The sequence below is a fragment of the Manis pentadactyla genome, chromosome 7, assembly GCF_030020395.1.
Source record: "Manis pentadactyla isolate mManPen7 chromosome 7, mManPen7.hap1, whole genome shotgun sequence".
Classification (NCBI taxonomy): Eukaryota; Metazoa; Chordata; class Mammalia; order Pholidota; family Manidae; genus Manis; species Manis pentadactyla.
In genome coordinates, this window is record NC_080025.1 from 76,656,380 (window position 1) to 76,671,924 (window position 15,545).

The following is a 15,545-nucleotide window of genomic DNA, read 5'->3' on the forward strand; positions in this document are numbered from 1 at the left end:
CTGGGTTCTGACAGTGTATGGTTCAAAGAGAAAAGTATGATTGTTTACTACATCTTCCATGGTGATTCTTGACTTTTGATAAAGATATTCCAGGAGTCCAGAAAATGTGTCTGCTTTGAAAATGTCTAGGCTTCTTCAATATGGCTCTACTTGAAATGGCAAACTAAGCTTTGATCCAAGACTTTGTTTTGTGGTTCCTCTGAGACCAAACATATCTGCATACTTCTTAAAATATATAGCCACTTTCTCTGAGTTTTGGCCTGCCTGTTAATTTTGTTTACTGTTGTTCCTGGGCTTTAGAAGAACAAAATAACCATGAAAAAAGTCAGAGGACTTTTTCAAAGAAAACTGCAAATTAGTTAAAGAATAAAGTTATTGAGGGCCAATTTAAATTCATTGCTTGGATCTCTAGGAATAGCACTACTTTGTGATGTAAACTGATCATGTCTATTTCAGACAATTCATTTTTATTGTCAAAAAAAGAAATAATCTGGAGAATCTCGGTTGTGAAGAGTCCAACTTCCATCTCTCCTTGATAACTAGCAATATCGTAAGTATCATACTACCTTTCTGACTTCTGGTAAAACATTTCCTTCACTTCATACTCTCTATCTTCATTTTGCTGTCAAGATTCTTTGAGTGTACTTGAGGCATGTGCTGTAAAGTCCAAAAGATCAGTTAGATCATCAACTGAAATGTCCCTGTTTTTTATCCTCTATCCACCATCTTATATTATCTTATCTCAGATACATATAAGAATTGTCAGGTTCTATGTTTTTTTGCTTGATTTGTCCCACTGAGCACTGCTAAAGTCCTTTTCTTTAACGTAGAAATGTCTTGCCTAGGCTTAACAAATGAATGCATTTGGGTTGAATTGATGAATACTTTCAAACAATACTTCTTTAACTGCCACACTCCCTTAATCTTCATGTAATGCCTCAATGAATGGGGAGAAGCAAGTTTCTGTTTTACCTTCATCTTTGTTGTGCTGTCTTGTGAGCAGCAGTGCTTGCATATCTTGGAAAATGTGGTTTTCCTTATGCCGGTATTATAGAACAAATTTTCTGTTAACATATCCAGCATAGTTTGATTTTTATTCAAGTGATAGTTTATCTTCAATTCTTGCAGTAAGCAAAAGGCACTCAGAAGGTGGTAATATGCATTCCATGGTAGTTGCCACATTTCCACCAACTCTATTTTTATCAGAATTGTAGTGTAGGTGCCCGTTTTGTCCTTTTCCATTCCCAGAAAGCCTTCTTGTTTGTGATTTCTAAGAACTTTTCACACTGTGATAGGGAATGGTGGTACCAGACACACATGAATTAACAAGAGCCAGAAAAGAACTTTGCTTCCTTGGTGGAAATATTTTGTCCTTTCAGGATATGACCACATTTTCTATGTGCTTTTCATTCAAATTGGTTTTTATGATTATGAAGAAATAAAAATCTTTGGAGTTTTTGTGTTACTCTTTAATTTCTTTCAATTTAAGCTCAAAAGCTCTCTGTTCTTTGGGAGATAGCTGTATTACGGCAATACTGTTTGGGATCTTTGCACTTTTTTCAGGATTCTGTAATTTCATACAATTTAGGATGATGACTAGAGGTTTTTCATATCAAATGTACTTATTAGCTACTGTTATTTGAATAGAGGCCTGCAGAAGATAGACATTACCTTGTTCTTCAAAATGGTCACAGGTATTTGCTTGTTCAAAATGGTCACAGGTAAGTATTTATACTAGTTATAATATAGCTTATTAAAGCTTATTGAACTAGTCACTTGTTCTCCAATTTCAGAAAAATCCACTGTCTGTTTCTTAGCATGACACTTGATTTCTTCCTTAGTTCCCAGAGAATATACATGGCCAAAGTAATCTCACCACAGCCTGGGTAATGATGCTGATGAATAATTCTGACTTGTGCTGGTTTAGAAGAACCTGTCTAGTTTTGAATTTTTGCTTCAAGTCTGTCATACTGATCTCTTTTGACAAAAGGTGAGGAATAGTTTTCAGAAGAAAATATTGAAGTTCTACCATGATACCTGATGATTTCATCTGAAGTCTTCCCCTTCTGATACCTTGAATTCAAGAAGTTTATTTTTTTCCATCTCTAAGATTGTACTCTCACATTCATTTTCACAGAGAATTTCCAGTGCCACCATGGTATCATCTTCCTTTTGATGGTAGATGATCCAATACATGGCAAAAACCTCTGTAAAAATTGAGTCACAGAGTTTAGTTTAAGAGCAGGGCCATTTATCTCTTCAAAACTTAAAGCCCAAATACATTGGCTTGATATTCATCTTGCTGTTTGTTCATTTTGTGTAAATGTACACAAATGCACAGTTTATTTTCCATTACCTTGAGAACTTGGTAGAAAGCCCAAAAGCTCTCAGTGAAGGGATCTCTTGGGTCATGCATGGAGAAGAGTAATAGGAATACCACCAAAAATGTCCCTCTTGTCACAAAATCTTAATGTGTAGGAAATAACTCAGTTTCCTGACTTTAGACATTTTTTCTCTTTGCCAGGAACATGGACCTAAGGATTCATGTTTTTCACTGTCAGGGTCTAACCTGCCATTACCGAAAATCTAGCTTAGTTGTTGATAAAGATCCAGACTAGAAATCTCATTTGGTGTGGTTTTCCCTTCCATAAATGACTTGGAAAGTGAAGATTTGCTACTTGGCTTTCTTTGTAAGCTTTGACTACCCCCCTTGCTCACAGATTCATGATCAAACTCTAACACTGCAAACCATTTAACTTCCTTTAGTAAGTTTGGGTGTTTCATGTGATTCGGATGGCATTTATTGGTTAAAAAAGACTGTATCAGTCATAGTATGAATTATCTAACAAATCCTATTTTCCTGTCAACAATTTAAAAAGCTGTGGTTCCTCTGTGTATTTGCTTTTTACTTTGTATTTTTCTTCTGTCTCTTTTCTAGACTTGCCGGTTGTTTTTAAATCTAATTTATATGCTCTGAATCTGCATTATTTTTCATGATGTATTTTAGAGCTGGCCCCAACTCACACAAAGACTGAAAATTTTGGACTTTGTTCCCATGTTCTATTGTTGTAACTTTGCATTTTAACCTGGGAATAATCATGTTCACATTCAAAGCATTTTGGAATGACATCTACTTGAATAGCAAAACTGTCAGGTAGAGTGCTTTTTGGCAGTAAAACATGGCTCTCCAATGCACTTCTTGGATCTGATGGTCTTCAAAGTACTGGTGGATCATGAGACTGAAGTAGTCAGTGAGGACTTTGATGTTGACATTTGTGGCTTGTGCCAACAATTTTTCCATTGGTTCCAAAATTAATGCATCAATTTTCAAATAAGCTGAAGCAAATCTGAAAACTTTACTGCTAAATTTCATCTTAACATCTTCTGTGGCTGTTTCTGTATTCACAAAGGCTTTGAACTCATTTTGGATCAATGAGACTGAGTGGTCCAATTTTGGGCTGTAGACAAAATTTCAATTTGTAATGATGTGGATCACTGAATTCATCAAAAGGGTATGATACACAGGTCAGTTCTATGGATGTCTGCTTTTCCTTGTGTCATCTATTTCATCTTCCATGACGTATTTTTTAGTGACTTAGAATCTTCAGTAAATGTACTCATTGCAGAGGCATCATCCATATCTGCCTTCTCTTTATCTTATTGTTTTTGCTTTGCAGTTCTCCACTTCCCTCTTTCATCAGAGTTCATATTTTTAACTACCTTTTTCCTCCTACAAGTCTGAATGGGATCTTCAGAGGATGTTTTCTGCAATTCTTTGAGTAGGTGTTTTGTTTGGATAGCTAGTTTGTGTGTTAATGCTCATACCAACAAGGTGATTTTTAGTTAACAATTTCAGGATTGCTCCACTCACATCTTGTGCAGTTAAGATTTCCCTGTGGTTTTGGTCAGTTTCATGACTTTCTAACCATTGATTTATATCCTCTTTTGTCCAGTCATTTTCATTTTCTGGCAGGTTCAGTTGCACTGCCATTCTGAAGCCTGTATATAGAAAAAGAAAAATTGCTTAGTATTTCTGTAAGTGAATTTTTTAAAATAATCAATGGATTTTTCAATAGGATATATGATAATAGGATAATATATATAATATGTATATATAATACATAACATATTGCATAATATATATAATTTTAGAAGTTCAAAAGTATATACATGCCATCTAATTATCCTTCTGTGAAGAAACCACCATTATCTGTTTCTTCTGTGTCCTTCTAGAGGAATACTACCAAAGACAAATACATAAGCACTTTTTTTTTTCACATGAATGGCCACATACTATACACAGTTCTCTTCACCCTGCTTTATTCGGTAACTGTATCTTGGGGATGCTTCCAGTCAGTATATATAGAGATGTTCATCCTCTTTAGTGGTTGTTTGCTATAATGTGTGTTAGTTGTATTATTTTAAAACATTCAATTCTGTTATATAAAATAAGAGAAACAAAAGAGGATATATGAAAACTAAATAGAGAAAGATGTATAAAATAAGGATATATGAAACTAAGTATCTAATCAAGTAAGTTTGTGAAACCTGCTATGATAGATGTGGATAAAGTAAAAAGAGCATGTGTGTGTTAAACATAGTTAGGAAGGGATAGCAGAGTCAAATAGATATTCATTATTCATGAGACACAGTTGAAGCATTTGATACTTTTGAGGTCTCAATTGGGTCACCTGTGGGGGATACCCACTCTGATCTTTTGTGTCCTCTACTCAAGAAACATAAATAAAATCCAGAATAGTTTATCAGGCTAATTGTTGAGATATAGCTGTGGTCAGGCATACAGTGAATCTTCTGCATCTTCTCTGTTTATAGAGTAAGTGTCTGGCATTAACACAGGGCTTCTATCTGTTGATTCCCCTTAGGAAGACCTCAGATCTGATTTTCAAAGTTACACAATCAGTGGAGAATGCCAATATAGATGAGAGAAGGGGAGACGGGGAAGAGGATATATGAACTTATGTAACTCAGGTAGTAAGATCCTTCTACCTTGTCTAACTGTGTCACTCATTTCTTTCCCCCTGCTTTTTGTCATGTATTTTATTGATTTGATAAGGCATGTGCCTCAAGCATCTTAATTTGGTCTGTGAGCCATTCTATCCCATGACTTCTGGGATAGCTTACTGGGTGGTGAACTTGGAGGCTACTACTATATCAAAGTAATTTTTTACATAATGACTTATAATAGCTAATTCTTGGACAGTAACAAATGGCATCACTACTTGGTCTGCAAGCTGACAGACTACTATCTGGAAAATTAGTGACAATCTGGGTTACAGAAATATTGCAATGGTTAGGAAAAACAAAATCCAAATTATAAGAGTCAGCTTTAGGTACAATCCAAAAATGTCCCCCAAAATGTGAGCCATTCCAATGACTCCATCATGGGAAAAATAAAATTAACAGTGGAGATAAACCTGGGGTATTATGGCAAATAAATTATTTTATAGGCCCACTTCCATGAAGTAATGCACAGGAATATTGCCCCCCAGTGATAGATACAAATTCAGAACTATTATTTACCTGCACTTCCATCATAATGATTTACCTTACTTCACCATCATTATGTTGACAGAGCAATGGTTCAAGGTTAAGGCTGTTATTTTTTCATTAGTAACTCCTGTAAGCATAGAAATTGAATTAAATACATACCTTACAGCTATGTTAATACTAAGTAGGCAAAGATATGCAAAATTGATGGAAATTTTATTCCCCTAAAACACTACAACAATCATAAACCCAAAAGACTTAATGCTTTCTAAAAAATATAAATTAAATGAAGTTTCTTTTAGCAATTTTTCCTATAAAGATTAAGAAGCTCAAATTTAAAATAGGCTGGGGAGAGAAAAAAAGAGTGGGGGGAGGGGAAATTGCTTTAGGTATTCTTATCTTTAAGCCTCTTTTGTGGGACTACATCAAACTTAAAACTGTGCATCAAAGGACACAATTAACAGAATGAAAAGGCAAACTATGGAATGGGAGAAAATATTTCCAAATGAGGTATGTGTTAAGGGGTTAATATCCAGAATATATAAAAAATCTCCCTACACCCCAATGACAACAAAACAAGAACAAATAACTCAATTAAAAAATGGGCAAAGGACTTGACAGACAGTTCTCCAAAGATGATATTATGAACATCACTAATCACTAGGGTGATTTATCATTTCACATCCGTTATGATGATTGCTATTTTGGAAAACTCCAAAACGCCACAAACATTGATGAGGATATGGAGATACTGGAAGGAACCCTTGTACACTGTTGACAGGAACATAAAATGGTTTAACCTACATAGTCTACCCTACAATAATGGTTAAAGAAACTTTCCTGACAGAAAGGAAACAGTAAGAGAAGGAACCTTGGAACAGCAGTAAGGAAAAAAAGCATACAGTAAGCAAACATATTGATAAATATAATAGACTTTCTTCTCTTTGGTTTTTAAAATTTGATTGTTGAGGCACTGATATGGTTCTAAATGTATGTAGTGGAAATATTTAAGATAATTATGTTATAAGTGGATAGAGTAAGGGGATATAAAGGGAAGTAAGATTTCTACACTTCACTTAAACTAGTAAAAGAACAACATTATGTCATAAATCATATATATATAAAGTAACATTTATAGCAACCACTGCAAAAAGCTATACAAAGTGATATACTGAAAAATACTGTGGATAAAAATGGAATTGTAAAAAATATTCATGTCACACACAGGAAGCTAGCAAAATAAGATTAAGAAATGAAAAACAGAGAACAAACAGAAACAAAAGATACAATGGTACACCTAGTCCTAATATATCAATAATTCTTGTAAATGTAAATGGCCTGAATACAGAAATTAAACGACAGAATTGGTAGAACAGATTAAAAATGGCATAATTAAATCCATTTTAAAAGTGTTTAAAGACACTCACTTGAAATATGATGATACAGGTAGGTTGAAAATAAGACTATAGCTAAAGATATATAATACAAATATTAATCAATAAACACAACAGTGGCTATATTGATGTCAGATATAGTAGACTTCAGAACAAAGCATTTACCAGAGACAGAGGACTATTAAGTCATGATAAAAGGTCAATCCAACGATGGCACAGTCATTCTAAAAGTGTATGCACTAAAGAAGAAAGCTGTAAAATGTTTGAAGCAGACACATAACTTTTCAGTTTTAGACACATCCACAAATATAGTTGGTTAGTCTAACTCCTTTCTCTTAACAATTGATAGAACAACAAGACAGAATATTAGGAGGCTATACAAGAACATCAATCAACAGGTTCTAAACCACAATTATAGAACATGCCGTCTAACAGCAGCAGAATATCAGTCTTTTTAAGTGCCCAAGATAGACCACATCCTAAGTGATAGAACAAATTTAAAAGAATTGAAATCATACAGAATATGTTTGTCAACCACAATGGAATCTTATTAGAAATTGGTAGCAGAAAGATAAGAGGAAAATCATTAAACAACTAAAACCAAACATTCCTAAATAATTCATGGGTCAAGGAAAAATCTCAAGTGAAATAAAAAATACTTTACAATGAATAAAAATGAAAATTCAAAATATGAAAATTTATGGTACCCAGTTAAAGCAGTTTTAAAAGGAAAATTTTTAGCAATAAGTGCATGTATTAGAAAAGTCTCAAAAATAATAGGCTAAGCTCTTACCTCAAAATCTAGAAAACCTTGAAAAAGGACAATATGCACCAAGAGCAAGGAGGAAGAAGAAAATAATAAAGAGAAAAGCAGAAATCAATTGAAAACAAGATCAATGAAATGAAAAATTTGCTGCTTGAAAAGATCAGTGAAATTGACAAGCTCTGGCAAGACTGAAAAAGCATAAGAAAGGGAATACACAACTTACCAATAGCAGAAATGAAACAGTGGATTTTATTTTAAATCCTGTAGACATTAAAAAGATAATAAGGAAGTGCTGTGAATACCTTAACACACATAAAATTGACAACTCAAATGAAATGGATCAATTACTCCTAAAACATCTACAGTTCACTAAATATTAAATACATCATTTGAATAGTCCCATAAGCTCAAAGAAAACTGGATTTTTAATTCAAAAAGTCTACCCCTAAAGAAAAATTTCCAGACCCATTACAGGTTCACTGGAGAATTCTACAAAACATTCAAATAATTCATACTGATTCTATGCAATCTCTTCTATAAAATAGTAAAAGAGGGAATATTTCCCAGTTCACATTATGAAGCTATTATTACCCTGATGCAAAGCCTCAGTGGACCCAGCCTCCTGGTAGGCTCTCATGTGGTAGGCTTCTGCCCCACCCAGTACCAGGCCAGCTCCTGCAGGTTCAGGCTTCCCCCACAGCTGGGCTGCTTGCACTAGTGCTGGGCTGGGCTCCATGTACCCAGACTCCACATTGGTTTCTGAGGACCCAGATTCCTGGCCTACCCCAGCCTCCTGGCTGGTGCCTGAGGACCCAGGCACATTGCCTGCCTCAGTACCAGGCTGAATTGGAAAAAAAAAAAAAAAAAGACAATAGATAATAACTCTTGGTGAGGATATGGAGAAAGGGAACACTTGTACACTGCTGGTAGTGATGTAAAGTGATACAGCCATTATGGAAAACACTATGCAGATTCCTCAAAAAATTTAAAATAGAATTACTATATGATCCCACTTCTGGGTATATATCTTGAATAGACATATGCACTCCCATGTTTACTGCATTATTCACAATAGCCAAGATATGGAAACAACCTAAGTGTCCATTGAAAGATGAATGGATAAAGAAGATGTGAGATGTATATAGATACACAGACACACATATATGTCATTACACACACACACACACACACACACACACACACACACACACACTGGAATATTATTCAGCCATGAGAAAGAAGGAGGTCCTGTCACTGGTGACAATATGGAAAGACTTTGCTAAGTGAAGTAAGTCAGACAGAGAAGGACAAATACTGTATGATCTCACTTATTTGTGGTAACTCATAGTAACAGAGGCTGGTTACCAGAGGCTGGGCAAATGTTTGTCAAAGGGTACAAATTTGCTGTTTTGTAGGACAAGTCTAGATACCTAATGTACAAGAATGATGATTAAACTTAATAATACTGTGCTGAACACTGGAAATATGCTAAGAAAGGATAAGAGTGTAGATTTTAGATGCACTTATCACCATCACACACAAAAAATGGTAATAACCGTGTGAGCAAATGATACGTTAATTAGCTTGACCATGGTAGTCATTTCACTATGTATTTCTGTATTGTATCATTATGTTGTACACCTTAAATATGTTTTTATTTAAAAATTTTTATTTTAAAATGCTGCATTTGAACACTTGTAAGATACAGTGTCAATAATACTTGGAGAGATATAGCCTTAACCACTTTTATAAAATTAGAAGAATGAAAAGCATAAACTAAATGTCAATTTAATAAGTTCAAAGAAGAATATACCTGAAGTAAGTAGAAGGAAGGAGGAAATAAAGATAAGAGCAGAAATCTATAAAGAGGAAAACAAAGTTGTAATAGAGAGAATCAAAGAAGGCTGTAAGTTGTTCTTGATAAAGGGTAATAAAATTGACACATCTGTGGAAAAGAGTAACCAAGAAATAAAAAAGATGTCACAAATAAACAATATCAGATGCTGTAAAAATTCAAAAGAAGAGAGTATATTCTTTTTACATGAATATACTTCTAATGAATTTTTAAATGAACACATGAATGAAACTGTAAAAGAATACATTTGAAGACTGAGACGAACTGAACAAATCCCTTGAAAAATATAGTACACCAGAACTGATTCAAGAAAAAAATGGAAGAAGTCCCATTTCTCATGTAGTAGATCACAGCAGGCCACCAACACTCTCCCTGCAACAACTAGAAAAAGTCAGATAAATTACAAAATATATTTCTGAAGATACCACAGAGTCGTAGATGAACTTGAAGACAAGGACTGGATGTAAAATTCTGAAGAGGGAAGATCCCTTCCTATGTAGGCTTTGGGGCATTGGCTGGTCTGCGCTGGGATTGAAGACATGGCCTACTGCAAGGAAGAGAAACCAGCAGGGCTTTTGACAGTCACATGGATGGATGTGATGGATTGGAATCTAGAAGTGCTCCGAAGTCGTTAGCTGTCATGGAAATGCAAAGTAAAACTACAATGAGATAAGACAACATACCAGCAGAATGGCAAAAATCAAAGACTAACAATGCCAAGTGTTGCTGGCAATGTGTAGTCAATGAAACTCTCATATTTTCTTGCTGGGAATATAAATTGTTTCAGCCACTTTGGGGAACTATAGGGCAGTTTAAATAAAGCTAAATGTATACCAGCCCTAGACTCAGCAATTACAATGAAAAAGATCCAAGTGCCGGTACAGGCAACAGCATGGATGAACCTCACATATAATGTGGTGTGAAAGAAGCCAAAACATTGGAAAACACAGGATTCCATTTACATGAAGTTCAAGAATAAGGAAAATTAATTTACTGTAGTAAAAGTCAGATAGTGGTTCTGTTTTGGTGGGGAGATATTTACTGTGAAGGGGCACAAGAAAAACTTCTGGTGTGATAAAAATATCTTGTATCTTGATCTGGCTAGTGGTTACACTGATAAATATATAGAGAAATTTCACGAGCTTTTCTCTCAAGATTTGTTTATTTTATATAAATTATACTTCATTTAAAAAGCAATGATGCCTCCAAAATTCATAAAATGAACAGATGAATAAAAGAAAAGAAGTATTTGCACAGGAAAAGATGATGGAATATTACCAATCAAGGATAATGATTAATTCAATTCTGGACATCTGAGGTCTGAAAGTTTTCCTAGGGATTTATTATTGCAGCCTCAGATTACGTGATTAGCTTTTGTTTTCACAGGCCATTGTTGATTCATAATGGCTTTATTGTTGTCTAAAACCTGATCCCACCTTCCTCTATTAGCTCTGCTGTATCTGAGTCATTTTCATGTGTTGCTCTGCTAAGTCACCTTTACTCCACCCTGTAAAAGTACAGCTCACTTCTGTTGCACCTGCTCTATTGTAATACCCAAAGCAGGGGCACTCTGATCATTCTGCTGCTGGCTGTGCTCTGGCTCCTGAGTTCTCAGACCTGGAGTTATGCTCCATCTCCTGCCCCATCCTACCCATCTCCTGGGGGCTCCCTGACTTCCTCTCACAGTTTGACACGCTCAGCCCTTGCTCCCTAAGTGATCTCTCACAACCAGGTTATGAGACTGAGTTGTGAATTCGATGGATTACTTGATTTGTACATGAGCTGCGTACCATACATGTACATGTGAACACATACAGCCAGGTTCTCATATACAGGCTAGGGAATGGGGAGCTGAGCCTGAATGTTTGGTTGGGAATGTAAGCAAGTGAAAAAGGAATGACTTGTGACTGTTTTCTCTACCAGATTATGGATCTTTAAATTATGATTGAATAGCTTTCATTTTCACACTGCTTCCCCTAAAGCCTTTGTGATCTTGATAACTTTGCCTTGCAATAACTTACTTTTAAAAAATAATTGAAGATGACATTCTGGGAGAATATACGCTAAAGGAATGCCTGCTATATGACTTCTGCTTTTCTCCCATTGTGCCACTGTTCATAGGTATTTCATGTATTAATGATCTCTTTACCCTATCCCTTGTTACAAAACAGTTTTTAGATAATTTAGGAAGTGGTACAGGATCACAGATACATGAAAGCCCATGAATAAAGAAATCAGTGGGGAGGTAGGATGGGAAAACAAGGTGAAGCCTTGGAGTGTTTAAAATAACTGTTTTCAATTCTATATACTTTTTTAGAAGTGGGCTGAAAATTTGGTTCTGAGCTTCTCAGCAACCAGTATAAAAAAGGAAACATAATTTGTTGCATGATTGGACCCAAATATATTTATTATGTATTATATTATATATAATAACTCTAAGGTTAACTGTACAGTTTGTTAGCTTTTCTAAAGAGAGATGAAGATCAGGCCTTTACTTAGACATGTAATCCTCCATGTAATTCAGGCAGTTCAGATGAGGTAATTCACACATTACCTTGTTCCTCACTCTGGGAGAAATCAGACATAATGCTGCTAAAATTTCAAGGGCTTCCTGTAGTAATCTGTCTGTCTCTGTCTCTCTCACTCTGTCTGTCTGTCTCTCTAGTATCATCTGACATTAGTATTTGAGAAGCTGTTGGGCAGTTTTATTTTCTAGCAGCTCCCTACTCCTCAGAGTAGATGGTGGAAGGTCTCTTTGCTTGATGTAAAGTTCATCTTTAAATTTTCATTATAAGTTCTTTCAGAAGATGTTGCTAATGCCTCGGGAGAGCAATAAAAGTGCCTCTAGTTTTCAGTGGTATCTTTTATTGAGTGTTACAGCTCATTTTGCAACTAATATAAAGCAGACTCATGTCACAGCAATGAATAGTCTAGAATTTCTAGGCTTAAAATGTAATTTTTTGCTTTGGGATATATTTTAATTTTTCTAATTGAATAAAAGATTCCTTCCTATTCAATAAAATGCTGCTATAGATAGTAATGATAGTATTAATAATAGATATTGTACTTACCTAGATTGTCTTGAAAATTTTTTCTACATAAATGAGGAACAAACCATGTGTTTTGGTGTAGAAATATTTAACGAATGTGTTTCCCTCCTCCTACGATGTTAGAGAAAAATATTTTTTTCATTCTGGCTTTTATGAAAGTTTTATCTTAGCCTCAGCTCTAATTGTCTCAGAAACAACAGGGTGTGTCTCAGACACGGATGTGTGAAAAACTGGCAGGTGGAGGAAGGAAGCCCCTAGATGTGATTTTAGTTTCGTTTTCCTAGATCTGAGTTTACACAAGTGCCTTTTCTCTCTGAAACGCTTTTTTGGGTAAACCATTATTACTCTGCCACCTTCTGGCCTGTTTGGTTAAAATCCAAAGGCTTAAAATCTGTTCTGTGCTTGAGAGTTTTCAGGACTGTAGAGAGCCCCACGGACTCGGCTGCAGACCATCTCTGGGGCAGGCTGAGTGGCGCCTGGGAAGACCGGCTTCCAAGGCTGCGGGAGCCTTGCGGGGCTCTGGGTAGGGAACAGCTTATGTTGGTATTTCCCTGGCTTTCCATCCACCTCCGTTTTCCTAATGTTTAAAGGGTTGACTTTCGGGGACTTTTTGGAGCTCCCTATAAATGCTAAGGGCCTCTGGGTTAGTTCTGTAGGGCAGGCCGGTGACAGGGGCCCTGATGGCCGCTGCGGGGATTTATCTTTCTAAGGCCGCTCTCAGGGCCAGGTAGAGGACTGGCTGAGTGAGAGTCACAAAAATAGTTCACGTTAAAAAGTCCACGGCAAGAGCTAGCTAGCATTTACTTATGTGCTCAGTCAGCTTTTGGTCCCCACATTCCTCTGTTGATGCACACTGCTTTTACATGTTTTTTAAACATTTATGGGACACTTACTATGTAGCAGGCACTGTTCTACATGCTTTATATTAATATACTCTTCACAGCAATCCTCTGAGATAGAGGTTATTGTTATCTCCATTTCACAGTTGAAGAAACTGAGGTACAGGGATGTTAAATAATGTGACTGTTTCTTTCTACATAAATGTTTAATGTTTATATATTTATGTGTACATATAAATACACATACATTTCTAGATATCTGTATTTATATATATCCCATTGGTTCTGTTTCTCTGGTGAACCCTAACTCATGCAGCCAGGTCACAAATATTACTTCTGCTGTGTGTTCCATACTGAGTTTTATTCCACTAATTTGTCCAGTTGCTCAGACTCCATGATGCCAGACCCCACACCTTCAGCAGGAGCAAGCCCTGTCTTCCATCCACTTTCCTCATGTTGCCTTTCTGACTGCCAGACTAGTTCTCAATTATTACCCCCTTAAGGAGGGGCATTTTTTACCTAGCTGTTCCCTTATCCCTTGAAATGTTAAAACTATAGGTAATACTGTATATCTGTACTTTGTACATAAAGAAGGACATCCTATGTCATTAGGAAATTGCAAATTGAAACAACAAGATACTACTATACATCTCTTAGAATGGCCAAAATCCAGAACACTGCCAACAAATGGTGGTGAAGATGTCGAGCAACAGGAACTCTCATGCATTGCTGGTGGAAATGTGAAATGGTACTGATGTTCTGTAAGACAGTTTGGTGGTGTCTTACAAAACTAAAAGATTCCTGCTGTCCCATCCAGCAATCACACCCCTTGGTACCTACCCAAAGGAGCTGGAAACTTATGTCCACGTAAAAACCTGCACACAAGAAAGCATTTTAGTGGGCTCTTTGATTCTAGAGGAGTGAAATAAAGAATCTATTCTGAGATGTAGTGTTGCATTTCTTTGCATAATACTGTAAAATCTTGTCCTCATTGTGGGTGGTGATATCTTTACGTATTATATTTCTTTTCAGAAAAAAACATTAATTCTTTCTGGAGACTTCAGAGGATTTGTAACCTAATCTCTGAGTCAAGGATTCATATTTAGGGGTTGTGCCATCTGGGAGAGTTGAGCAAAAGCCATCCTACAACCTGGCTATTGAAAGTGGGGCTGAGGAGAGAGAACCCCCCTAAAAAACTTTGTAGAGGAGCTGAGTGTATGAACTGTGAGAATATTAATGGATAACAGAAACATTTAACAGTTTCCCCTCCTTCTGTTATAAATTTTGTTTTCATATGTCAAGGCTTTGCTTACGACTTACTAAATGTTGTAGCCCAATCTTAGTTGAGTTGTGAAGGATTAAGGGACAGGCCTGTGTCCACAGGCCTATGAACACTTTGGGGAGTGCAGCCACTTGGTAGAGCCTGTTACCACATGGACAGGTGGACTGCAGAAGAGGGAAGCAGCTGTTGGAGCTTGATCAGCAGCAGATGGGACTTCTAGCAATAGGGATGTGTTCATGCACCATGTGAGTATTCCTCATAGATGCACAGAATACTAGTGAAAAGAACCCTGATAGTGAATAGTCATTTTGATGACAAGAGAAATTGGGTTTGAAGCCTGGAATGCCAAAGTTACATTGTGAAGAGATAGACAAAGAAGTGGGTAAACAAGCAAATATTTATTAAGCATTCAATTCAATCTATATTAAGATATTTCTTAAAAGCCAAGCTCTGGAATGCTGTTTGAAGCTGTTCTGGCTGGTTTAAATCTAGGAGCAAGCTCCTAGGTTGGTCTTCCTGGCACTGGAAAGTTGAGAGCACAGATTGCCCTTAGGCAGTCATCTAATCAGCGGTCAGGGGAGGCTCCTTGGTGGAGTTGATGTGAACTGAGTTGTGATGGACAAATCAGAATAGTGACATGGAAGATTTTGGATGAAAATAAGGGAATATTTGACAGAGAGAACAACATGAATATGGGTTGAGAAATAAAGAAAGCAAAGAGGGTAGTAAATGGGAAAAAGAAGGGAGGGGAGATGGGATCTAAAGAACAGGTGGAGGCAAGACTGTGTAGACAGGAGGCAAGAACGGCCGAAGAAATGGATTCAAGTGCACATGGGAACAAGGCGAAGCAG

At 36.3% G+C, this 15,545-nt stretch overlaps 1 protein-coding gene across 1 annotated transcript in view; it reads right to left on the reverse strand.

Annotated features, from left to right (window-relative positions):
* LOC118909104 (sterile alpha motif domain-containing protein 9) overlaps nucleotides 1-15,545 on the reverse strand; it is a 41,649-nt gene that overhangs the window by 4,178 nt on the left and 21,926 nt on the right. The window contains 24 exon segments of the mRNA XM_057504520.1: nucleotides 1-365; nucleotides 368-439; nucleotides 442-707; nucleotides 709-779; nucleotides 782-1,023; nucleotides 1,026-1,244; nucleotides 1,247-1,384; nucleotides 1,387-1,693; nucleotides 1,696-1,829; nucleotides 1,832-2,018; nucleotides 2,020-2,174; nucleotides 2,177-2,293; nucleotides 2,296-2,478; nucleotides 2,481-2,654; nucleotides 2,657-2,714; nucleotides 2,716-2,811; nucleotides 2,814-3,180; nucleotides 3,182-3,202; nucleotides 3,204-3,425; nucleotides 3,427-3,559; nucleotides 3,562-3,585; nucleotides 3,588-3,813; nucleotides 3,815-3,999; nucleotides 5,542-5,638. Coding sequence (XP_057360503.1) covers nucleotides 1-365; nucleotides 368-439; nucleotides 442-707; nucleotides 709-779; nucleotides 782-1,023; nucleotides 1,026-1,244; nucleotides 1,247-1,384; nucleotides 1,387-1,693; nucleotides 1,696-1,829; nucleotides 1,832-2,018; nucleotides 2,020-2,174; nucleotides 2,177-2,293; nucleotides 2,296-2,478; nucleotides 2,481-2,654; nucleotides 2,657-2,714; nucleotides 2,716-2,811; nucleotides 2,814-3,180; nucleotides 3,182-3,202; nucleotides 3,204-3,425; nucleotides 3,427-3,559; nucleotides 3,562-3,585; nucleotides 3,588-3,813; nucleotides 3,815-3,991 — 3,954 coding nt within the window. The 5' untranslated portion in view covers nucleotides 3,992-3,999; nucleotides 5,542-5,638.